We start from the raw sequence: 25,104 nt of genomic DNA on the forward strand, positions 1-25,104 counted from the left end.
CAGTTCCTTGTGCAGTCCACAGTCGTTCATGCCATCCTGCTCCTTCTGCATCTTGCATCCTTTCTCCCATGCTATCACCCCATTCGCCCAATCCACAGCTGGCCAATTGTTGCCTCTCTTCTTTTTGCCCACTGCTCCTCCTCTACTCCGCTGCTTCCTCTGCTTTCTGGCCCTCTACTTCCTCTCTTTCTGGTCTTCTGCTCCTGCTCTGCTTTCTGGCCTACTGCCCCCATCTCTGGCCCATTGTTCCCTCTCTGGTCTCTTGTCTACCACTTCCCCCTCTGGCCGATTGTTCTACCATAGGCTTTCTTGCCCATGACACCCCATCAGACTCTCACTCACTCTCTTTTGCCTCACATATTGAGACTATTTCACAATGTTTTTAAAATATATAATGTGGGCATGTTCTTTAAAAAATGGGCCATCTAAAAATAGAGCACAGGATATGCTTTTGTTTGATGCCCCATTTTTTGTAATTCTCAAAGGTGACCTGCACATTTCCAGGGGGCTGAGCTGTAGCGCAAATGATGCACTGGCCAACTGCCTTGAATATATTAATGTCAGGACCATCTGCCTGACATTAAAATTCTATAGGCTCCCAGCATCCACTGCCATGCTGGGAGTGCATTTGACCATGACAGGCTCCTAAAGGGCTTGTAAATATAACATGTAATCCAAGATAAATATTTCTATCCCTATTCAAGAAATAGAAATGCAAGTAAGACAGTAGTACAGCAGCAGTTCATACGTCTATTCTCACACTTAAAAATACGTTCTTTGATGGGGTTAGGAAAAAACCTGTCATGCAATGCATAGCCCCTGCGCCTATGCCAAGCAGTCTCATAGGATAATCTACGTTTTCTGAACATTTAAAAGTGTATCCTGTTTATGAATTTGGGATGCACTTTTAAATGCAGAGAAATACTCCCTGATTTGCGCAAAGGTGCAAAGGGGTGTAAAAGGCCCTCTGCATGGTTGCATATAAGATGCACCCATTTAGATGTATTTTGTGGCTAGGGCTGCTCAAAAACAGTTTTGTAACCTTTTTTTTTTAAAAAAAGCCTTTTTTGCGAAAACCTCATTTTTTCTGCTGTTTTTGATAAATAAATGTTTTTGACCATAAAATTGTGATTAGCTGGAAGGTTTGATATATATGGACTATCATCTAGGGAAAGTTTGTGTTGAGTTTCTTTTTTTATTGGGATTCCACTAAAGCTTTGGACACATTAGAGATCACGTGTCTGTGTGAAGGGCACAAGAGTCTGCGTAATAAATTTTGCCAGATATGCTGGCTTAAAATACCTGCACTTTCTGTTTGTGGTACCACATGTGCGTTCACAAATGTATTTCTTGAGACTGACAGGCCAACTCCAGAAGGTGACCTAATCCAAGATTAGAACGTCTAAGAAGGTGAATGTTGTTGGTAACAAAAGTAAAGGGAGTGGGATCAACGCATTTATAAAAGTAAAATATGAGCGTCCATTGCCCATAGATGTGGAGGTAATCCATGTTTGCAGGTTCATTGTTCTTCTCGTTTGATTTACGAATTAATGCCTTAATGCAGAGGGCTACATGTTGATAGGATTTGGAAAAGGCTAAGTAAGAGTCCCTTCAAAACCCCCAAAACATTAATTTGGTTACAAGATCACTCCTGGGTGGAGCAGGGTTAGGTTTCGCTGCAGTAAGGTATAAGGTGCACACGAAACACATACATACCAGTTAAAAAGCATTTTGACTTGAGAACAAAACACTTTCTTAGTAGATACATATTGACCAACATATATCTGGAGATTAAACATGACATGGTGTTGCATAACATAACACAGTGTTGCATGCCAAATCCAACAGAGCACAGCATTTCAAAGCAGGGCAGAGAAGATAGGATAGCACAGCCACATAGCAAAAAACATGAAAAAGCTTAGCATAACCAAAAGGGATGTATCCAAGTATCACATCACTAAAAAGGTAGCACATCCCACATACGAAATTAGAGTGGGGGATTAGTGGTGGGCAATCCTGCCTTCGTATCCACAACTGCAACCAGACAGTGATTTGCTAAAAAATCCAAATCCCTTGAACAACACATTTTCGAAAACCCATTGAGTGTTGAGACAGTAGTAAATGCGAAAAATAGCCATTAAATGTCGCTTAATATGTATTCTGAAAGATTCCCTTTTAAAAAATTATAATTTCCAATATAGCAAAGTCACATGCTTGAGCAACAGCAATTATTGATTATCTAGTTAACAATGTTGTGTATGCCCATATTTAAAATGGATAACAAAATCAGACGATTTATCCCAATATCTGAAGCCGTTTCCTTTCAGGCAGTCCAATGTGCAGTGCACGCTATTCAAACCATGCCACTCACACTGTGCTACGTTCCTAACGAGGAATGAAACATAACTCATATGGTGGTGGCAGATTTTCAAATCCACTCTCTATGGGTGTGAGGTCAAGTTCGTTTAGGTCAGTGAGAGATTTTATGTGGAAGTTCTTCAGGATAGAGGTTAGAAGCAGAAAAAGCTCGGTTTGAGCCAAGGTTTTTCCTGGACAATTCCGTTTACCTGGAAGGAAATAAAAAAGACAAGCATTAGTGTGTATTTAATATTTGAAGGACCATCGAATTACCCTATTCTTATGATTCTTATGAAATGCTGTCTTTCTGTAAACTTCTTTAGCTCGATAGTCATGGGGGTAGGTGGGATGTTTCACCTATCTATTTAGTGTTGCATGATTCTTTCAGAAAGTTTCTGCCACCTCGAAACCTAACTTTTTTATGTGTTCTTATACACAATGGGCCTCATAAACTCGCATCGGGCCCGGCACCCGCGAATGGGCAATTACTGGGCAATTCCGGCCCAGCCAGACCCGGTAATTGCCCTTTTGCGGATGCCGGGCCCAGTACATCCCCATTCCCATTTGAGCCAGGGCTCAATGGGAATGGGGACTTCGGAGGCACAGGTACCCGTAAGCACAGCTCCGAGTATGGCAGTACAGTAGCAACGGTGCCGGTAGCGATACAAGCACTGTTGTTGCCTTACCGCCATACTTATAATGAAGCTCAATGTGTTTTAAGGTGCAAGAAGACGGGGACACGGATGACAAAACAAAACGGTCCTACTAGGTCTTGCTACATGCGGACCGTGCAAGTGCAGTAACAGAAGTGCAGGGGAGAAGGGAGGCGGGAAGTGCCGGTGGGCTAAATGGAGTGCCAGGTGGACACAGAGCCAGGGAAGAAGAGAGTGCAGGGCACAAGGTCCATGTATTAAATGCCAGGAATGGGACTGGACGGGCTCTGGTGGGGAGTTTGGGCGGGTAGCAAGGCTAGTGCAAGGGGAACGAGCCCAGATGAGTAAGTGAAAGTGGGGGGGTCAGAGGAGGCCAAGTGCAGGGTAGACTGCTCAGGGAGGGCCAGGTGCCCTGTAAGAATCTGAAGGAACCAGGCAGCCTATCAAGAGGCAGAGAATGAGCATCAGCTGACGAGGGAGAGAGGGATGGAGGAAGAGAAACCGAGGGTCTTGAGAAGCTTCTGGAACTTAAGGAGATCCGGCTGAAGTCTGATAGTGACAGGGAGGCCATTCCAGAGGGAAGCACCTGTGGAGATGAGGGATCTACCCCCAACTCTCTGCTTAGAGAATGTTTGATCTGCAGAGATTTGGAGCTAGAAGACCTAGAGGTCTAGCAGGGAGGTATTTAGGAAGACATAGTTGGATGTGGTGGAGTCCAGGCCCTCTGAAACTCTTGTGGATGACCCAGAGGGTTTTGAATTTCATCCTTGCAGCAACTGGGAGCCAGTGGAGAAAATGGAAGGATGAGAACAGATGAGAACGGAAGGAGAGTTGGAATCAAGATTAGGTAACTTGTCTTCACAGGTGTTCAGGAGTGCAGTTTCCATGCCCCCGGTAGTTCTGAAGCCAGACTGGTGGTCATAGAGAAAACCAACAGATTCAGTGTGGTGGAGAAGCGGGGAGATGGCCAGCTTCACCAAGAGTTTGCTCAGAAAATGGGTAATGGAGAAAGGGCGGTAGTTAGCCAGACAGGACAGGTCGGCAGAATGAGAGGGTGCACAAGGTGGTGCTTGTGGGGTGAAGGGAAGGATCCAGTGGCAACGGAGTGATTGCAGAAATCAGCCAAATCAGGAGCAAGGGAGACAATGTTGTCCTTGATAGTTCTGGAGCAGCAGAGGAGCACCTGTTTGGATGAGACTTTCATAGAGCACAGCTGACTAGGAACCTCATCAGGAGTTATGGGTGAGGAAGAGGAGAGAAGTATGTTCTCCAGTCTCATCTATCATTAGTTTGGGGATACATAGCTTCCATCCAGTGGCTGCCTTTTCATGTTCGCTTCCTGCCCCTTTTTCACTCATGAGATGTACTATCTTCTCTCATTTGTTTCTAATAGTGAAATCGATACATCAGGGAGGTTGTTATATCTGACTTTCATGAACTAGGATAACCACGTTTATTCTCACACCATTGTCTATCCACAAAGCTTTCCACTTAACACTTTGTAATATAACCTGTGTGGAGAATAAACAGCAAGTCTTACAGGAAAAAAGAAACAGTGTCTAATCCAAACTACAGATCTTAATGGGTATCGATAACACACACTTAGACAAATGAAACGTGAAAGGAAGGGTTTTTAAGGTTTTACAGAATTTCCTCAGGTTAGATTCACCTCTGAGGGAAGGTGGTAGCTTATTCCAGGGCCTAGAGCCATACACAGACAAGCTGCGTCCACCAGCGTCCACCAGCTTAGTTCATTCTGAATCTGGGAGGGGAAAGACGCATGCGTGTAGAAACTTGGTGTGGTTGATTACAAGGGTCACACGCTCACGAAAAAGCCTGGAGCTTAGACTTGTGAACCAGAGTAATGGTGTTGAAGGAGATACTAGCTACTATAGTAAGCCAATGCAGATGGTACAGGGCTAGAGGGATATGAATGTTATAGGCAGGGGTGTTGCTACGTCTGTAAAAGATCGGGGGCTACACTAATGTTGGCACTGTTGGGGCCCAGGGCTAGCAGGCCTTTTGGTTGTACCCCGTAAGCTTTATCTGGGGCTACAACCAAGAGCCCCGGGCTATAGCCCTCCTTTGCCCCCGCCCAGCAATGCCTCTGGTTATAGGGAAGGTTCAACACAGCTCTTGCAGTGTTATTTTGGAGAATCTTCAATTTGTGACCAGGTGATTTGGGAAGACTGGCGTAGCGAGAGTTGTGATAATTCATCTTCGAGCTAATAATGGCATATGCAATATCGGTCAAATGGTCCTGAAAAACAAATGGACAGATCTGTTTAATTGATATTACATAGTAGGAGATCATACTTTCTCTCTGCTTAATCTGGTATGAAATCTCTAACTTTTAGTCAAAATACATGCCTAACGACATGATCACATTAAAAATATGAATAGTGCAGGAGTTAAAACTGAAGCAAGAAGGCAGTGGAGTGAATGACTCGAGCAGCGCAGGAGGATGCGCCACTAGAAGGCTAATCTTAGCAGTGTTCAGACTAAGCCAGTTATTTCAGTCAATGTCTGTACCTGGGACCGAATATTGTACAAAAATAAAGAGGTGATGACTGCAAGGTTTATAATGAATCTTAACCTCTTAATTGTTCTTCACCTGCCAAGTCATTACAAAAGAGGAAGGACCATGTGCAAATCAGGCTTGGTCCCACCCCAAAAAGGGCAGTTCAGCCCGAACTGCTAGCTCAAATCCCTTCTGCATGAGACCACAAGCATGTTTTTACAGCATATTTTTGTCAGCAAATGGGTTGCCTGAAAACCTGATGAAAAACTGGGTATTGTCAGCATAGCAGTGAATGTTAGTTTTATGTTCATGCCTTAAGCACACGGATTCCATTGTATTCCATGGGAGCTCAATATATATATTTTTTTTAAAAAAAAGTCTAAATTGCCTGAAGGGCAACGCCTACTTGTGCAATTACATGTAAGCAGTTCCCCTCTGGGCAATTTTCCTCATTTGCACAGTGGAGTGCAAATTGGAAGTTAACAATGGGGATGGAAGCATCTTTAAGCCTCCCCCATGCATTCCACAGCGCATCATGATTAAATGCTGCCTGCCATTTATGAATAGCTGGCAGTGTTTACAATGGATTCCTAGTCAATTCACCTGCTTTTTGATGGACTAAAAAGCAGATGAATTCCTAAGGAATGAATTGATTTTACACCAGCTTGAAAATGTGATGCTGGCATAAAACCAAGTAGTTTTTGCGAAAGGGAAAACAGATGTGGAAACAAAACTCCCTTTCAGTTTCCCTGCTCCCCCTTGAATAAACATAAAAATGCCCTTGAGCGTGAATGCAAGCGTCAAGACAAGGGTATGCTTGACTTCAACACCTTCATTTATCCTCAATTGAATTGGAACAGTGTTAGGCTAAATCATATGCAGTACCATTTGGGTACACCACACACAATTAAGACTACAAGTGTAAGTACAATTTCACCTTTGGTACAAGCCTGTACTACACAGTAAAGTGGTAGTGATGGCTGAGCAGCCAGACCTATCTCAAGAGTAAAGCTTTCTGAGTAAACAAATATACATTTATTTACACCATCTTTTATAAAACAGTTCACTATCATAAAGCAGCAGGAAATCACAGTCTTAATAAAATACAATAGCACCCAATCAATTCTGGGCAAGTTAAGCTCAAAATGAAGTGTGAGCAAAATGGCACTCCAGCAATTTAAAAGGGAGAAAAGACAAGGTTATCCAAAATCAATAGCACCAACAAGTTATAGTCAGGGCAATCTAGAAAAGGCTACTACAACTAGGATTCAAGTCAATAGGTCTGGGCCAACGTTAATGGTTCAGAGTCTTTGCAGAGGATCACACAGTACAAAGTAGTTTGCGGTTAAGTCTTTGCCAAGAGTTCAATACGCAGTTGGTTGAAGGAAAAGTTACTTAAAGGAGAAGAGAAGGACAAGCCTTCGGAAAGGCGAAGGATTTCCTGCACTTGCACCACGGTCGGATGGAAAGAACGACCAAATTTGCACAGTAGCTTTAAAGAAGAAGAATGTTGTAGCTGAGGTGGTTGTTCCTGGTAGTTCCTGCAGGCTCGCGGTTCCTGGTTCCTGAAGCTTCAGTCGTGGTGACAAGAAGGAGGATGGCTGGAGGGTCCTGCACTGCCCAGGGAAGAAGCCAGCAGCTGAGCAAAACGACAAATGAAATGTGCGCTCCTTAAAACCCAAACTGGTTCTGTTCCCACTGGCTATCCGATCCACTGCAGCGATGCACAGTAAATTCGACCAGGATGTGGACCGGAGTCTGGTGTTTGGCGAGCTGGTGGTTTCCACCAAGCTCAAGGGAAGAAGATTCATTGCAGATCTCCTCTGTCGTCGAAGTTTCAGGCGATTCGGCCGTGCAACAGTGCTTCACCGGGTGTCCAGTAGTTGCAGCAGGCGTCTTCCTTCAGCTCCTCATTGGTTCTCTCATTCCAGTGGCGACTCTGCCTTCCAGTCCCAGAGGCTGGCTTTTTATGCACCAAATCCCCCATTCACACAGCCTGGCTGTCAATCACACAGCAGGGTGGCTGCCCAGGGTAGCCACCTAGTCAGTCAAGCAAGAGTGTGACTTGGGTCTCCAAGGAGACCCTGTGCAGGGGGCCTCCAAACCCTCCCTCACATCCTGCCCACCCAGACACTCAGGCGCCTAAGGAGGGCTTCTGTGCAGAAGCCTGCCAAAGGACAGCTAACAAAGGAACCAAACCTGGTTTGATGCGCAGAGTAAAACACTAGAAAAAGATAAGGCAAAAGAACTCGACCGGAACCAAGTTAAATTAAATGTGGATTACCGGGTTTGAATTTGAGGCTACCACCATAGCCTCTAACTGTACCAAAGGCTATTTTCATAGTCTACGGTAGAATAAAAATGGTAGATACCACTGCTACCAGCCAAATCTTAGAGAAAGCGGAACATAATAATGTTCCATGAGAATCAGACAAAAAAGGGGATAACTAATAGCGTGTACTGGGTTTGTAAAAAATACTAGTAAAGAGAATGGTAACTTAACATGTTCGGGGAGACAGTAGTCAGTCTCAGAAAATGGAGTTTAAAGTGGGAAGTCGGAAAAGACAACCCTGTGTCACTGCACTAAAGATGCTGGTTGACACACAGTAAAAAGATGATGCCATGGAGTTTGTTTAAAACACCATAACCAAAGAACACAAAAGTAAAACACAATGAAAATTAAAAGTTCAAAGCCCCAAAATGTAGCAAAAGAGCTGGGGGACTCTAAGGTAGAGGGAATTTAGCAGTTGTGTGAGAAATTTCCCTAACAACAAGTATCACCATTGTAAACACCACCTGCTATGCGCTCATGGCAGGCAGCGTTTACTCGTGGAGTGCAAAAGAGAGGTGCTTCGGTCACCATTTACACCTCACTTTTGCAGTGCAAATTATGAAAATTACCCAGAAAGAATCTGTTTGCACTTAAGTACACCTCACAAACACCAGGGAGACTAGAGGAAATGATTATATGGACCTCTTGTTAACAGCCCTCTACACAAAACACAATACAATATCATATGTTCACAGGGTCACTTGCTTCTCCCAAAAAAAAAAAAATGGGGTTTACCCCTTTTGTATGTAATTCACAGTCGTTAAATTATCACATACGATTCAGATGTGTATCAAAAATAATTATTTGTTTATTCTTTATGTAAAGTATTTCATAAAAATATTTTTCATCTGCAAGAATATAGAAACTTTACACAATTCTAAAAACAAACATATCACATTAGTACTCAATTCTACTGTACACCTTCAATGTTTTGTAGTACTCCAATTATTTAACAATTCACAAAGATCATTTTTCAATTGGGATCTGTTGTTCGGTACCCTCTCTCATTGGAGGAGCTCACCCCAGTCCATACAGTGTTTAACTGTCTGTGCTCATGTCACTCATTCCTTCTTTCGTACAACATTCATACCATACCCAGCATGTTTCATTCCTTTACACGGTCACACTTGTAGTTAGGAAATTCTTCACGGGTTATGTACTACATTCATTAGAAATGTACAATTGTGTTTGTCTTCTTTCGGATTAGTTGGGGGTTTAGATTCAAATGGCCTCCCTTTGATCCTTTGTTCGGGTAAAATCACCAAGCGGATATCTGTGGGAAGCAAGTGTAGGATATTCAAATTTTAATGCTCGAAAAACATCCCAATTGTAATTATTATTACATACAACTAGCTGTACTACATGTTACAGCAGAAGGGAATCATTAACTTGACAAGCTCCTTCTTGTCATCTGTTTAGAAATCATTTCTCTTGGGATTTGGTACAGGATTTACATTGACAGGCCATTCGATGTTAATTCATCAACTTGCCATTTCTAAGTGCAATATTTATACCATGATATTATAAGGAACAATGTGGTTTGTTCTTGCAGGGCTAAATCTATAGGAGCCACCCTATCCCTTTACCTTTGGGATGAACGCGCTGTTTCTTATGCTTTTTCTTTGACCTGTTTCTGTTAAGACCACACCTCCAGATGCATATGATGGGCAATATCTCCTCGCCACATCTGTTAGTCAATGGAAACCACCCCTGTGTAGAAACAGTGTGTGTATCATGAGCATTTTATCACCCGACTTTTTAAACCGTAATTACAACTAACTCTAACGTACTGACCTATCTGGTACTGTTTCCCAAGCTATCGGAATATCGTATCAACAGCTTGATTTAATTAATCTGCTGGGTCCCTCTGTTGTAATAAGGATCCCTCGTTCCTCCTCTGGTCGGTTTATCTTGGATATCAATGTTCCTGACTGTGGAGGACATAACAAAAAACTAAGTCTTACATAGGCATCTTATGCTGTCTCTTACCTAGCATCTAATTGGCTAAACATTTTTATTCAGAAAAAAGTGCATTTGCACCTTTGGTTCTTACCCTCTAATTCAGGTTATGTTTCATTTATTGTTGTCCTGTTTTTTTTTTCAATGCCTGATGGCTTAATTCGCATCTCTCAGCGGGTCACACAAGATGTCTTGGGCTGGCCATATGGAGTCTTCAAAGGATGTGCTGATGGATATAATCCCACGTTGTATCTAAGGGGAATGGAGAGTAGCAGTGGAAGGAAAAAAATAATCATTCCCGTTTCATATATCGGGCCCAGTCTATCGTGCTATCATGCTACACAAACCGCCTACTCCAGCTGTCTACCCCTCCAGTCTTACCTAGGATTTCTTTTGAAGCTTTGCCCTTTCTGGGGCTCGGGTTGCTCTTAAGCCAGCTCCTGTCTGGATCGTGTGCCTTCTCCACCATCAGCTTCATCCACTTCTAAACTCGCTGTTTGCCTATTTTTACTCTGTGTTGAATCTAGCTTTTTATTTGTTCCCATCATCACGTGACCACCTTGTCACGTGATCGTATACCTGGCCGGGTGCTTTTTTCTCTCTATTTCTGCCCAGATGACCATATCCTGCCTCCAGCCCCACCAAAAGATGTCGCAATGCTCGAGCAGTCGCTGGCCACGTTCGACATGACGGTGTGCACCAAGGCGTGAGCATCTCTCACGCGAACTGCCTCTCTTACACGTAAGTAGCATTATCAGTGTCATCTTATTTGGGAATTTTTGCAGCCTATCAGGCTAAGTCATCTGGAGTCTGGATTATTCGAACAGGTGCCCCAGGCTACTGTTCTTACGCCTCTATTCTTCAGCGTGGTGAGGTTCAATCACACGCTGCCCGCATGCAGCGTAACAACGCATACAACTGAGCTTGTGTTAAATCGCGCGTCCCACTTATCAAACAAGTAAGTGGCATTGGTACCTCCACATATTTAGATAGGGCCTGGGTCCAAAATACCTTCAACTATCCCTCCATAAATACCTCCCCTCTCGAGCCCTTCGCTCCTCTACTTCAAACTCCCTCAGGGTTAGTTGTTTTGCAAAAAAACGAGCTGGGGGTAGATCTCTGTCTTCGGCTGGTGCCTCCCTTTGGAACAGCCTCCCGGCCACCTTGAAACTTGAGGAAAAAAATCTTCGGTTCCGGAAACTTCTCAAGACCTTCCTCTTTGCCTCTGCCTTTGCCCCCCTTCTCCCCTGCTGATCTGTTTCTTCTCATGGCATTGTGCACCTGGCCACCCTCTGTTCTTTCGGGCCCAGGTATCTGCTCACCCTGCCACCCTCCTGCACTGCCTCCAGGCCACCATCTGCACTAGAGTTCTGTATCTGTACCCATACAGTCCCCCTCCCATGTTTCTTCTGCACTTATCAGATATACCTTTCTGACTAACTTTCACCTGCCACTTGCTGGCTGCACTACCATGGTTTAAAGCCCTTATTTATTATTTATTCTATTTAATATTTATTTATGCTTCCTCTCCTCTGCTTCGCACTTTCCATTCCCCCCCACCCCCTGCACTTCTCCCCCATTTTCCTTTCCCTTGCACTTGCGCCTTCTTAAATTTCACTCGGCCTAGTAAGATCGCTGTTTTCTGTTTTTTCTTTGTTCCCCTCCCTTTCTGCCTGGTCGCGCTCTGAAAGACTTGTGTACGAGCGTGATATAAATAAAATATAATTTCATTTCATTTCATATGTTACAAGATGCTAGATCCCACTCCAGGTTTTCCTGGCTTGACTCTGTGCTTCAAATCTAGAGTCCGGATGGTCCAACAGGTAATTCCATCCTGACATAATTGAGTTTTTGTTATTACTTTTTCAGTTTTTACTACAGCTTAAGGGCTAAAAATGATCTTACCTTCTACAAAGCCTTAACACTATATTCAACTGTTTGCCTCTTCAAGAAAATAGGTTGCAGTGCGCAAGATGGTCTCATTAACCATTCTTGTAATTATGGGGAATCTAGATTGTAATGTGCCAAATGGTCTTGTTAGCAGATCTTGTGCTTACCATGTGGAAACATGTTCACCAGTGGTAACCATCCCATTATGGTGTCAAGTGACAAGATAGGTAAGGTGAGTTTTATCCTTCTGTTTTTTTCATTCAGACCCAGTTCTGTACTTTTAGTTAAGAAGATACATTTCTTTTCTTTCTGTGATAACTTTCTTCTATCAAGGTTGGTGTCATTAGTGGACCTCACTAGATAGACAATCGATCACCTCAGGTCTTCAGCTTTCTGTAACATTTCTATAAAGTGTCCAACTAAGGGGGCGGAATGCATTCTGTTCTTTATGCAACTTTTATGTTCTGTAATACGGATCTTAATTTTTGTTTCCGTCTTCCCTATATAAATCTTCTTACAGGGGCACCATATGACATATATCACAAAGGCAGATTTGCAAATTGTTAGCGCTTTTTGTTTCCATGGGCTGTTCAGACCTAGATCTATCTCTGTCGACTTTTTTGTTTGTTAACAGCATACGCAGGATCCACATGGATAATGACCCTCTGGTGCCTGCATACCCCATGTTTCTGTTAGGGTTGGTTGTGCCTGGATCTGTTTGGTAATATCATTTTGCATGATCTGATCCTTAATAGACAGGCTCCTTTGAAATGCCATCAAATGTCTCTGTAAAGTAACTTTCCCTTTCTCCAGAATGCCCCAATTATGATGGACAATTGTTTTAATCCGATTAGAGAGGTTACTGTATGTGTTCACGAACACCAGATTGTCTTTGTTCTTATCTCTAGGGATTTGTTCGAGAATTGTTTCTCGGTTGTTATTATCGGCTCTTTTCATGGCCTTTCTTGTCAGATTCGCTGGGTACCCCCTTCTATGTAGGTTGGTTCTCAGTTTCTGGGCTCCTTCTTTATAACCTGCCCTATTGGTGCTATTATTTATCAACCGTAGAAACTGACCAAAGGGTAAGTTATCGCATGTATGGGTTGGGTGAAAGCTAGTATAATGCAACAAAGCATTCCTTACTGTAATTCTCTGTGAATTTTAGATGTTTGTTCTGTTTGTTCTGTTTATTAATCCACTCAAAAAAAGGGATGCAATGCTTTGTTCGCCTTTCCAAATGATGAGAACGTCATCTATGTACCTTTTCCATAGTAGTATGTTCTTTTTGTATGGATTGGTATCATTATAGATACAGTTCTTCTCAAAGGCCTCCATGTAGAGGTTTGCAATACTCGGTGCCAGAGTGGCCCCCATTGCTGTACCCTGTATTTGTTTGTAGAAAACACCATTGAAATGGAAATAGTTTTCCATCAGTGCAATTTCGGCACACCACATGATAAAAGACACTTAAGTACAAACATAAGCAATCCTGGTTGGGTAATTAACATTTTTGTTTTAAATGAGCCCCTGTTACAGGAGTGATAGGGTGGAGGGGAGGTTCATATCAGGACAGAGGTGGGATTGGGAAAAACGACCACATTTGTATCTGGAGAGTTAGGGGTGGGCTGGAGGCTCATTTGTTCCAGACCGTGTTTGTCTTACCAGGGGAATCCTACGGAATTACAACAGGAAGTGGGGGTTGTAGAGAGTGGGGTAGGGTTGGTGAGCTAGTGAGAGTGGTGTTAGAGAGAGATTGGGTGGGGTTAGGGGTTAGGGGCAGTGGGGGTATGGTGGGTGGGGTAGATAGAGCAGCAGTGCTAGAGAGAGTGGGGGTAGATAGAAGGTAGAGAGGTAGAGAGAGTGAGGGTAGAGAGACTGAGGATGGGTGGGGGTAGAGAGACTGTGGGTGGGCTACAGAGAGTGGGGGTCAGTGAGGGCAGAGAGGGTGGGGTGGTGGGGGTAGAGAGAGTTTTCATGGGGTAGGTGGTAATAGAGAAATTTGCCAAAACCAAACAAAAGAAGATCTGTTTAGATGGGGAACTGCTCCCTTCTACGTAGGGTGGTTGTTTGTTTCCTTGCTTGTATGACATAACTGGTAGTGCTGGTGTCAGTAACGTCATATTCGAAGTCTTGTACTGATTTTAATGTGAATGTACAGCTAATTAATGGTGAGACTTACCTTTACTTTATTAGCCATATTTGTCTTCTAGGAACAGGCATGTTCGGCCACATCATTGCTTCTCACTGAGTCACTCCCATTATCTACCCAAACATAGAACAATATATACATACCTGATGAAGTATACCAGCTCTCAGCATGACTGGCTTCCTGGCAAACCAATCAGTTGGATATCTTGGTACCCGTGCTGCCTATGCTGCATAGTTTTGGATGTCCTCTGAATGTTGTTACAGCTCAGTAAGAAGAGCCGCTGTGTGAGCTATATATGCAGGGAATATGAACAGCTAGCTGATTTAGTTTATCACTGACAGCAGATGAACCAATTAGAAATAATGAAAAAAAGGATCACGTAAAAAATAAAAAATAAATATGTTTTCAATTGTGTATTAAAGGGGTTATAAGTTATGTTGAAATTACTTATACCACGCACTGTAACCATTTGCATGGTCTACAGGCGCTCACATGGCTCTGAAAAAAAATGGCCGGATGGGTTAGTGAGGGAAGAGTAATAGTATAGAGGTTGGGATCATCTGTTGATGCTTGCAGACACTGGTGTCTGTTTATGTCTGCTTTCTAAGTATGCTTTGATTGTGTGCACTGGCTTTTTGTGTATGGAGAGGTAAGGCTCAGTGTCTTGGGTTGTTTGTTGTATGCAGATGTGTGTTGTGGTGGATATGTGGTTTGTGATATTCATGTGTAATGTGGATGGCCTTTTAAGGCATGTGTGGTATTTGGGAGGTATGCGGGACAGGAGCAGGAGTTCTTGGAGAGAACCGACGAATGTGAGAGGCTAGAGGCTGCTGAGCCACCACAGTTCCCCAGAGAGCACAGAAGCCTGGTGAAGCCTAAAGTGAATAGGACAGAACAGAACCATCATGGACCAAAGAAAATAGTATGTAAGTTACTAGGAAGGTGTTCAGAACTCTATAGGGCTGTGGCCAACATCAGAATAGATCAGATGATCAGAAACTCTATGTAACACCAGCGAGGAGGCCCATAAGAAAGTGAACCCAGTGGGAATAACCCAGAGAAGGGAATTCACAAAGATGGGTCAGCAGGAAGACCATATCCTGAAACGGGAAATTAAGAAGAGAGATCGAGTACATCTTCCTTATCCCAGTTTGCAAGAGAATACTTGGAGACAGCAAAGAAGAGACAGTGACCCCCATAAACAAGAATGAGGAGGCTATCAGGGAATGGATCAAACTTGGCAGGTTAGTGAACTGAACTATAGAACTTCCAGCCCTTTAAGACAAGGTAGCAATATTCTGAGATGAATGGGGATGCAGAGATTACTCAAAACATCAATAATAAAAAAAGAAGCAAAAAGATAACTGTTTTAATAACAATTATCTAAAACAGGGAGTACAATGAATGTCATCGGACGTATCATATTAAGATCTCAATGAACTTCACAAAAAGAACACTTTTATACTAAAATCGTGTCATAGGTGTCGAACCTGCATATTACTAACGTCATCCTACTTGGCAAACTACAAAACCTACTAGCAAGTGTGATTGGGTCTAAGGGAATATCTTCGTATATGTGCCATACTAGTCTAATGGGTGTGAAAGAGGTGATAGGTTTCTTAATATCATGTGCAGAAGCTAAGCCCTTCCCTAAAAATAGGTAACTACGAACGTCACTAAATACACAACGTCCCATTCGGTACTTAACTATTGGGCTCTTCATCATGCAGCCCTCTATCATTGGCTGATTTCTAACCTCCGTCAGCCCTCCTCCATCCAGGCTAGCAGCACGCGGGCCAGACTGCCAGGTGCTTGGTGAGCTGGTCATGACCATAGCTTCTCACCAATTAGAACATCATTAATCATCACCTCACTGGTCTGCTGTCAATTATGCCTTTTGAACTTGTCCTTCAAAATGTTCTCTACTCCTGCAGAATACAGGGGAGTGAAGGCACGCTCTGCCCTTGTGTGTCGGTGTGACCATAATGCTTGTCCAACTCCTTCTCCCCACGTGACTGAAGACCACAAAAATAAGCTACGGCGTATCACAAAGGACTATTTTCTAATGAGCCTCTGACATCTTCTTTGTTCTTATTCACGCCTTCAGAACAGGTGGTTCATTTCTTCACAAATTGCAACTAATTCCTATTCCTTCCAGCCAAAACGACCTTGGCTTCTTGGCTCATTCAACCTCACCTTTCTGAACTTCGCCTGTAATTAATTTATTGTCTTACTGCGATACATTTGGAAAAGAACGTTTATCCTTCTTTTGGTCCGGCTCTGCTATAATGCGTAGTGGAAGACTCCACTCCTTACTCATACTTCATACATGCATAAATATATTGGCGCATGCCGCAATCTATTTTACTATAAAGCTAGCCTCATGAAAACTTTATCTGCTTGCATTACTTTGCATGTGTACACATGTGAAGTATCTTTAATAATTTCATTGTTTCTTCAGCATAAGCCTTTTCTTCTTAAGCACAAGATGTTGCTTATCTTTGATACTTTCTTGATGCCTTATAGAATATCCGCATTCTCTTGTTTCTGCATCTCTTCTATGCATGACAGCTTGACTCTCGCAGGAAGTCACCAATTTGCTTCATCAGTCAGGCATCCTTTTCCTTTTGGGTTTTCATTCAAATAGCCATCATACCATCTTGCAGGCAGGTATCGTTTTCTCAACAGGGACCTTGCTTCCAGGATTCTCTTTGGTATGGGCGCTTCCCCTGGTACTACTCAAGTTTCACACTCGGGTGCCCAGCATATAGGTAATATGGGCAAGATGGTTGAGGTGGGGATACTTAGGTCCTTCCCTACACTCCCCCCTCTGGGCGATTGATCAACCATCTTCACTCTTCCCTCATTGTTTACATCCAGACATCCTTGTTTAAAGAAATGCTTTTTTAGGAACCATATCTTTATGACACCCCTCAGGCATCCAGCTGTCTTCACATGCTCATACTTATTCCAGGTCATAGGCATACACTGTCCACTTGGTTGCAGTAGATCCATCTCCCACATACTTCCTATGGTCCTTTGGATACAGGAATTTCATTCCCTCAGACGCACAGATATTGGCCTTTACAAAGTCTCTGGTTTCTTCATCTGTCAAGTCTTTGAATTTCCATCCTGATTCAACGTCGATCATGATCTTCATCCCTATGGCTTTCTTTGCTATCTTCCTGCATTGAGAGATTATTATCTTGATCACACAGAATCCTGGCAACACTAACAAGATCAGTCCTACAAGGAATTTGAACATATCTGTCATCGATTGTAGAATCAAAGGAAAGAGTGATCCAAACCAACTGTCATCAGCAATGTCTTCTACTTCTTCCATCATCTGGCCGTGCAGTTTTGTCAGCATTTCTATGACCTCTGTCAAGGTGTCATTCTCATCATCATGAGAAGGTGTGAATGTGCACCATGATTCTCCAATTTTTGCACAAACACCTCCATCCATAGCTGTAATCATATCCAGCACATATCTGTTCTGCAGAGTCATCAGTCTTACAGCTCTCAATTCTTCCTTGATAGCATTGAATCCCTTTATGGTCGTGTTGATCGTCTGCAGCAATTCCCATCTGGAAATCTGCAGGCATTTGGTAATTGCTCCAACCTGAATTCTCGACATAAAGATTATTGTAAATACTGACAAAGTCTGGCTGAACAGTCTGTGCTCATAAGGAATAGAGTCAAAAGCTTCTATTGACTTGGCTGAGAAACAGTTCTCTCTCTTCATTTGATTTATCAGCTCCAAAGATCTCTTCTTCCTCAGGTGAGCATCTGCTTTCAGAAAATTGTTAATGTTCCGATCACTTTTCGGAATCACTAATGCTGGAACATGAACATTCACCAAGGTGCATATTCCTCCACAGTCTTCGGATAACTTCATGTAAGCTTTGGCTCTGCACGCCAATTAGTTATCCATGATCACTGCTGTCCCGATATTCATTCCTGTTGCTTCGAAGGTCTGCCAGCATTTCTGATTCTCTCCAATTTTTCTGGTGCCATTATTTCTGAAGCACAGCTTCGCACTCGTCAAAGGCACTATCTGCAAAAGTCCTCCTCTGTCTTGGACCCAGGTCAGTAGCTTAGCAAGTTTTGGCCACAGTGACTTCCATGCCATTTTTGCATTCCACATAGTTAATTCAGGGTGATTAGTTATCATCCAGGCTCTGCAGATAACTACTCCTTCTTCCCATCCATCTGGTGATAACACTGATCCCCAGACATTCTTTTGGCCTCTGTTTTTCCATATCTGAATGTCTTCAGCAGTCTTTCCTGGACTCTCAAGTCTTCGGTTTACTGCCCATCTGATTCCTGCTCCTTTTACTCCAGGCTCCTCATACCTGATTACTTGATTCTTGCTATATGCCCTATTTCTTGTCTTCATATCCTTGACATAATCATCTTCAACTGGATCTGTCTATTCAGTTGACCATTTGAGATAGGCATCTCGACCCATGAACTGGCCTCTTGTACGACAGAACACAAGTTGTGATAGACAATGTGCAGTCGGACCATCTACCTCTATGGCTATGAAGATTTTAGACTTTCCCATACTATAAGACAGGAGTGCACATACAAAACATTCCTCCTTCAAGGTTATCCTTCCCACTTCTTTCATATGCTGATTCCATATGTTATTCCCCAAATGTGCTGTACTGTCCAGGTAATCATTTAACTCATGGTCATTCCCCCCTATTGCTTCTTTTTGGTCTAATTTTTCTTTCATGAGCCTCAGTGATCAAATCATGTCAGATCTCACTGTATGTTCTTCTTATTCGACCACTTCTCGTGTCATTTGTCAGTACGCTAGGTGCTATCTGTGTAGGAGAGAGTTCTCGAAGGCTTTGTCTACTTTGATGCCATTTCATGACAGCAGCAAATGGTGGCCATAGAGATTCTTCTAAAGCCTCAGTACACAACCTTTCCTGAAAGGGAAGCCCTGGCTTTCTAACCTGAGGCTTAACTGCCTGCACATGTGCCTTTACAGTAGGGATAGTCGCCTAAGGTCTTGGTTGCCTAGTAGTTGCCACACTTGTATCTTCCTTGGGCACAAGATGAACAGAACCTTTTGCGTTATTGAGATCAAAATAATATGCAGTGCATACAGTAAGCAAAAGAATTGCCACTACAAACAAAATGCATCAATAAATAAAATACAAGTAGGGCCACTTCTTGCAGCAATGGCCTCTTGCCCATCATGGTCGTCTGTTGATGTCAGTCACTACGTTGGTACTACAGCTGCCGCCCATTCTTACTCTTTTCATGGGAGGAAAAAATGACATTTATTGGGGCAACATCATACAGAACTCAGGAAGCTCTTCGATCTTTTCTAGAAGCCCCTCGATCAGCTGGCTAATTACTGGACGATTCACTGGATTTCTGATATACACAAAAGCATAATCTTTTCTCCATACCTAATGTGGATATTTCTCCAGCAGGTATTAGAAGAGAAAAGAAAGTATGTTCTCTGTGTCCACACTCAAAAGCTTCATTCGGCTCTCGGTGTCCTCTCAGAATATACATTCACCTGCACAAAAATGTATCTTAGCAAGTGATTCAGCGATGCATTGTTGTTTGGGTCTCTCAAAAAGGTCCGGACATCAGTTGATCGTCCAACAAGATGTGGGCTTTCCTCTATAAGAAAATAGAAGACCATACCCACCAGTCTCTGGGCATTGTCCTCAGATAGGGGCATCTATACTTTTCTTCGATCGATACTCAGGAACCTGAAGCACTTGCTCTATAATAGCTGCAATCAGTCTCCTCACAATTAGGCGCTTTTTAGAATCTTGCAGGAAATTTCGTTAGTCAAAAGTTATTCCCATGAGTGAAGGATAAGACTGCAAAATGTAGACAAATATAGCAAGAACTATCCGGTATGCATTGTCATTGGGTACCATCATGGGCATCTCCAAAGAGTGTTTCAATGGGAAAGGAATCAGGGTACTGTACACTATCCCAATCGTCAAAAAGGCGAGTTCTTTGAATTTGACAACCTCTCCTTCTCGATCAAGACATAAACATGTCTTAGTTCAATATCAGCAAGCTCCTATGGCTCAAGAACAAATAATATTCCTAACTCTCTTCTTTTGTAACTTAAAAGGGATTCCTGCAACAAGCCACAGTCCAATGTACTATTTTTATTTATTTAGCTGCTTCTGCGTCCTCCTTCCTCGTCATCGACTATGTCTGCACGTGCTGAGGTTCTTCCCCGATGTTTACTTTCATTGGGGGTGTGGGTAACGGGGGTTCTCCAGTGTAGATCTTTGTGTCGCCAAGGAAGATCCAAGCACGTCTGCCTTGTGCTTTGACTGCAGACGGTGCGACGTCTTCTACAATGAAAGGCCTGTTGAAGCGTGATTCATGCCACTTTCTCGTAACGTTGTGAATTAGAATTTTATCTCCAGGGAAGAGTTTTGGAACACACAGTCCTTTAACTCCGGCCGTTGGATCTTCTTCTTCTGTGTTCTGTGTTGCCCTACACCCCTGTCGCTTGAGCTGATCTTTAATGACAGAGATACTTGCAGTCATACATGTAGAATACTCACATAGCTCTTTTCCTAACAATTCAGCGGTTGATTGGGCATCACATATAGTTCTAGATGAAGGTGTGAGGGGTGTCCTCATTCGCCTCCCTCTCACTATTTCATCGGGGGTAAGATGGTGGTCTGACCCTGGTTGATTTCTCAATGCATACAATGCCAGTGGTAGGGAATGCAACCATCCTTTCTTCAGGGTGAGCTTCAATTTGGCTATTCTTTCCTTAAGCAAGCCATTGAGTCTCTCATTGATCCCATTTGCTTGCGGATGATAAGCAGATGAGAACTTATGCTTTATGCTAAGTAACACGCTTATCTGCTCAAAAACTTCATTAACAAAATGAGGGCCATTATCTGATCTTAAAACTTCACATATTCCCCATCTAGGAAACATTTCTCATACAAAAAATGTAGCAGCGCAGGTGGCGTCTGGGTGAGTACATGGTCGAGCTTCGATCCACCTTGAAAATGGACAAACTACTACAACCATGTATCTGTACACATTACAGACTTACAGCATGTCGAAATAGTCAATATTTAAATGCTGAAAGGGGCCCTTAGGCCTTGGAATAACTCCTCTAATTCTGCGCAGTGTGTGCCCAGTGGTAAACGTCTGACATACGATACAGTTTACTATATAAAATGCAATGTGTTCTACCAAATTTGGAACAAACCATTCCTCCACAATAGTTGCGGCAAGGCTCTCTCTAGTGATGTGCGCAGGGTAGTGCAGCTGTTCCAACGCTACCCTTAGTAAGGCTACAGGCATCACCGGTTTACCCGTTCTGTTCTGTCACCATAGTGCATCGGAAGGGGATAAGGAAAACCCTGTCCGCATCCACAGGTCTTTCTCATCCTGAGGCACTTCCACTTGGACCTCCATAAGCTGAGTTTTAGACAAATTACTATAACACTCAGACACACTCATCATGACCACCATTTTCTCATTCACATCAGGTGTTTCAAAAGTCATTACATCATCTGTGCATGCAATACATTTAGCTTCCTCACCGGCCTTTCGATTTACACATGAAATAAAATCTGCTCCCTTAATGTGTACGGCACATTTAGCCACTGCAATAGCTACTGGGAGTTGCAGCTCTTTAATGAGTCTATCCAATAAAGCTGCATGTTGCACTGGTAGCCCCTCCTTTTCCAACCTGCTAAACCTGCGTGCACTGTCGATGTCACATAGGCGGAGTCACTGTAAACCGTTACTTGTTAGTTGGCATGTTTCTTGAGCGCGACAATCAGTGCCACTAATTCTACACCCTTTGCCGAAATGTGAGAAGGCAGTCGTGCACTTACCAATACTTCAAATTCCCCATTGGCCGTGTGCCTTACCACAGAGGCCCATCATTCGATCGATTTGTAAAGAACCGTCAATAAAGAGAATCTCCCCAGCAGCCAATGCATTCTCTTTTATCCTTGGAAGCTCATCATAGAATTCTTTTTAATTTGAGCAATCATGTGCCTGTTAACCTTCTGCCAGTGGTTCTGCTACAAACATGACAGGATTCACGATCTTACATCTAACTACCTTAATCACTGTATTTGATATGACCACCTCATAGGCCAAAGCACTTTCAGTTGTCAAAATAGTAAACAATGCATGTTCAACAAATAAAGTCATAGAACATCCCATTACCATGCCGACAGCCTTCTCAATGGCGAAAGCAGTGGCTGCCAAATATTGTTTGCACAGAAAATGACCCCTCATTACTGGATCTAAGATTCCACTGTAATAAACCACGGGCTTGTACTCCAATGTGGTCCTCTGTGTAAGCACAGCTGTCATAAATGTACCATTAGTATGCGAGAATAAAAATAATTCTTCTTCATAGTTGATGATTCCTAAAACTGGGGCTGTGCAAATTGCCTTTTTCAACTCATCAAACCCTTCTTCTATTTCCTCAGTCCACATAATTATGTCCCCATTCAAATGTGCTTTCTTTAAAACTTGCAACAAGGGCCTTATGTATGTACTGTAATCAAAGACCAAAGCTCTGACATAGTTTCACAATCCCAAAAATGTCTGCATGTGCTTTATGAGGTGTGACTTTTCTGTTTTCAAAATAGCCTCAGCCCTTTCTGGAGTAATCTTCTTTCAGTCATGTGAGATTAACTGCCCTATATACAGCACTTCCTCCTGACAGTACTGTAATTTCTCCTTGTCTACTTCATATCCTTTTTCTGCAAAGATAATCTTTAGTTGAATTGAATCATGTCTGCACCCTTTCTCTGTGGGGCTACAGACCAATATGTCATTTACGTACTGTAATACAATACTTTCTAAGTCAATACTGCTCAAGTCCATCTGCAGGACTCTATTGAAAATCGATGGAGACTCACAGTACCCCTGAGGCAAGCGAGTACTTTACAGTTTAGTCTGTCTAAATGTAAATGACGTAACATCCTGTGAATCTTTATGCAGTGGGATTGAGAAAAACACATTTTTCAAGTCAATCACAGTAAAATACTGTGCGTCAACTGGGATATTACATATGATCATGGCAAGATTAGGAAATAGAGGGAACTCAGCCTCTATAATATGGTTAATCAGTCTTAAATCTTGAATTAGACGCCATGACCCTCCTTTTGATTTCTTAAAAACTGCGGTATTACATGGTGACTCTGATGTTACTAAGATGCCATGTCCCATCATGGCAGATATCATCTTAAAAAATACCTGTGTCCGCCTCTCGAGACATAGCATAATGTCGTGCTCGAGGTAAAATTGCTCCTGGTTTCAATTTAATCTTCACTTATACAACCCCCTTCAATAGGCCTTCAATAGGCCTACGTCATACAGACCTGTGGTTCATAATGAACTTGGCACTTTTGCCATGTCTTCATCAAAATGCTCGGGACGTTTCCGTACTACCATCATTTTCTAAGGGACCTCTCGTCTGATGATGTTTACCCAACAAATAATATCCAGTTCTAGCTCAAATAATACTTTGTCAATAGCTGGGCGATCACCAATCGGTATCCTTCTCCTATGGCAATTACTGCACGCCATCGTCTGTTGTCATAATTGACTCCATTGAGCATAGCTAGTTTTTCCCCGTGCTATAGCCACTTTAATATCTAAAGGAAAGACTTGTCCTTCCTCTTCATCCATAGGTATCATTGGCCTGAATAAAATTTCATCAGGAATCCTCACAGTTTTCCCCATTAATCCTGGCAACCAAGTTGCAGACTCCATAGAGAAAAACTTCTGGTTCTAGTAGTATGGCTTGTATGGCCATTCGTCCTGTAAATGCCTTAATGATTTCACGTAAGTTTAAATACCGCATTCCTGGTGTTGAACACACAATGCCCTCATTAGAAAACAAAATTGTCATATTTAACTTAGTCATTAAATCCCTACCTAAAATATGGGCAGATGTCTGCTTTGAATATAATAACAGTGCAGACATGTCACACTCTCCTATAGAGATTGGCAAGTTTTCAGTAAACAGAACTCCTGTGAAAAATTGAGTATTCATGGCATTTCCAAATAGAAAATGTTCCCTCCGTATACATTAGCGTGTTGCCCCCGTGTTTACTAAAAACGAAAAAGATGTGCCCCCTATATTGACGTCAACCCTGGGTTCCTCTTGAGGATTAGGCAATAATGATAGTACTGACCACATCAAGTCTCCCATTGAGCTGTCCCATGTGGATACAGTCTCGTCCCTGTACCTGTGAAGGGGTTCCCTTCATTGGCAGTGACACCCCCTATTCTAGGAGTCATTAACTGTCCTGTATATGTGCTCTGCTGTAGATGCATGGGGGACTAATGCGACTGCCCTTGTGGCGGATTTACTGTTGTCTGCTCTGTTTGAAAGCCTTGTTGCACTCTCGGCGCTTGTGGTTGCTGCGCTGTCTGATCCTGAACAAACCCATCTCCATTCTGCTGCAAATATGCAGGCGGGCTTGAAGTTGCCCTTTTGAGAACTGCCCATTTTGCATGTATACCTGACATCTACACTTGAGAGCAAGGTGCCTGACATACCACACGTCCAACATATAGGAGTAAGTCTTCTAACTTGATTATTCTGGAAGTTTCCTTGATTATTCATGAAACCTCTGCCTCGAAAACCTCCCCTTACTCTTGGAATAAATCCATTATTTCCTTGGTCGAACTGCTTTTTGATATTTATTTGCAACATATTTGCTACTTGTTGTGAACTTGGTTCGTCCCCACTAGTCAACATTGCCCCTTCAATGGCATACTTAGATAACTTTTTCTGTACTCATGTTGCTTCTTCACCCTTTCTAGCATCATTCTTCTTTCGGTTTTTCTCTTTCAGAAGCCTACAATAATGTGCAATGTTCAGCTGTATTTCTGACCATGGTTTTGCCTCCATGCCCACTCACTTCTTGAGCTGCTTCTGCACTGCTTCTGGCAGTCCTTGGCACAATATATGATAAACCACAGGGATAGATTCCCTCCAAGCTTCTCGTGTCTCCAAGGCCCATGCCTCTTGGAAATGCTGAATATAAACAAGAGGATCTTATGAGACGTGTCGGTATACTCTACTCTAAGCGCTTTCCAGAGTGCTGCCTTACAGTTGTTGAACGGTTCTCCATCATGAGCAGTGTTAACTGTAGTAACACCAGAATACCCTGCTCTCGACCAAACACGAGAATGGCAATCAGAAGACCCTTAATGTCCCCTATAGCTAACGTGTTTCCTCCAG

General features: G+C 42.8%; 1 protein-coding gene across 1 annotated transcript in view; it reads right to left on the reverse strand.

Moving 5' to 3' along the window:
- Window positions 1-2,168: 2,168 nt before the first annotated feature.
- LOC138566778 (cytochrome P450 2G1-like) overlaps window positions 2,169-25,104 on the reverse strand; it is a 687,553-nt gene continuing 664,617 nt past the window's right edge. Inside the window, exon 9 of the mRNA XM_069644429.1 lies at window positions 2,169-2,567. Within this exon, the coding sequence (XP_069500530.1) occupies window positions 2,386-2,567 (182 nt within the window). The 3' untranslated portion in view covers window positions 2,169-2,385. The remainder of the gene's footprint in view (window positions 2,568-25,104) is intronic.

This window comes from Ambystoma mexicanum, chromosome 2p (assembly GCF_040938575.1).
Source record: "Ambystoma mexicanum isolate Mex_15411 chromosome 2p, UKY_AmexF1_1, whole genome shotgun sequence".
NCBI lineage: Eukaryota > Metazoa > Chordata > Amphibia > Caudata > Ambystomatidae > Ambystoma > Ambystoma mexicanum.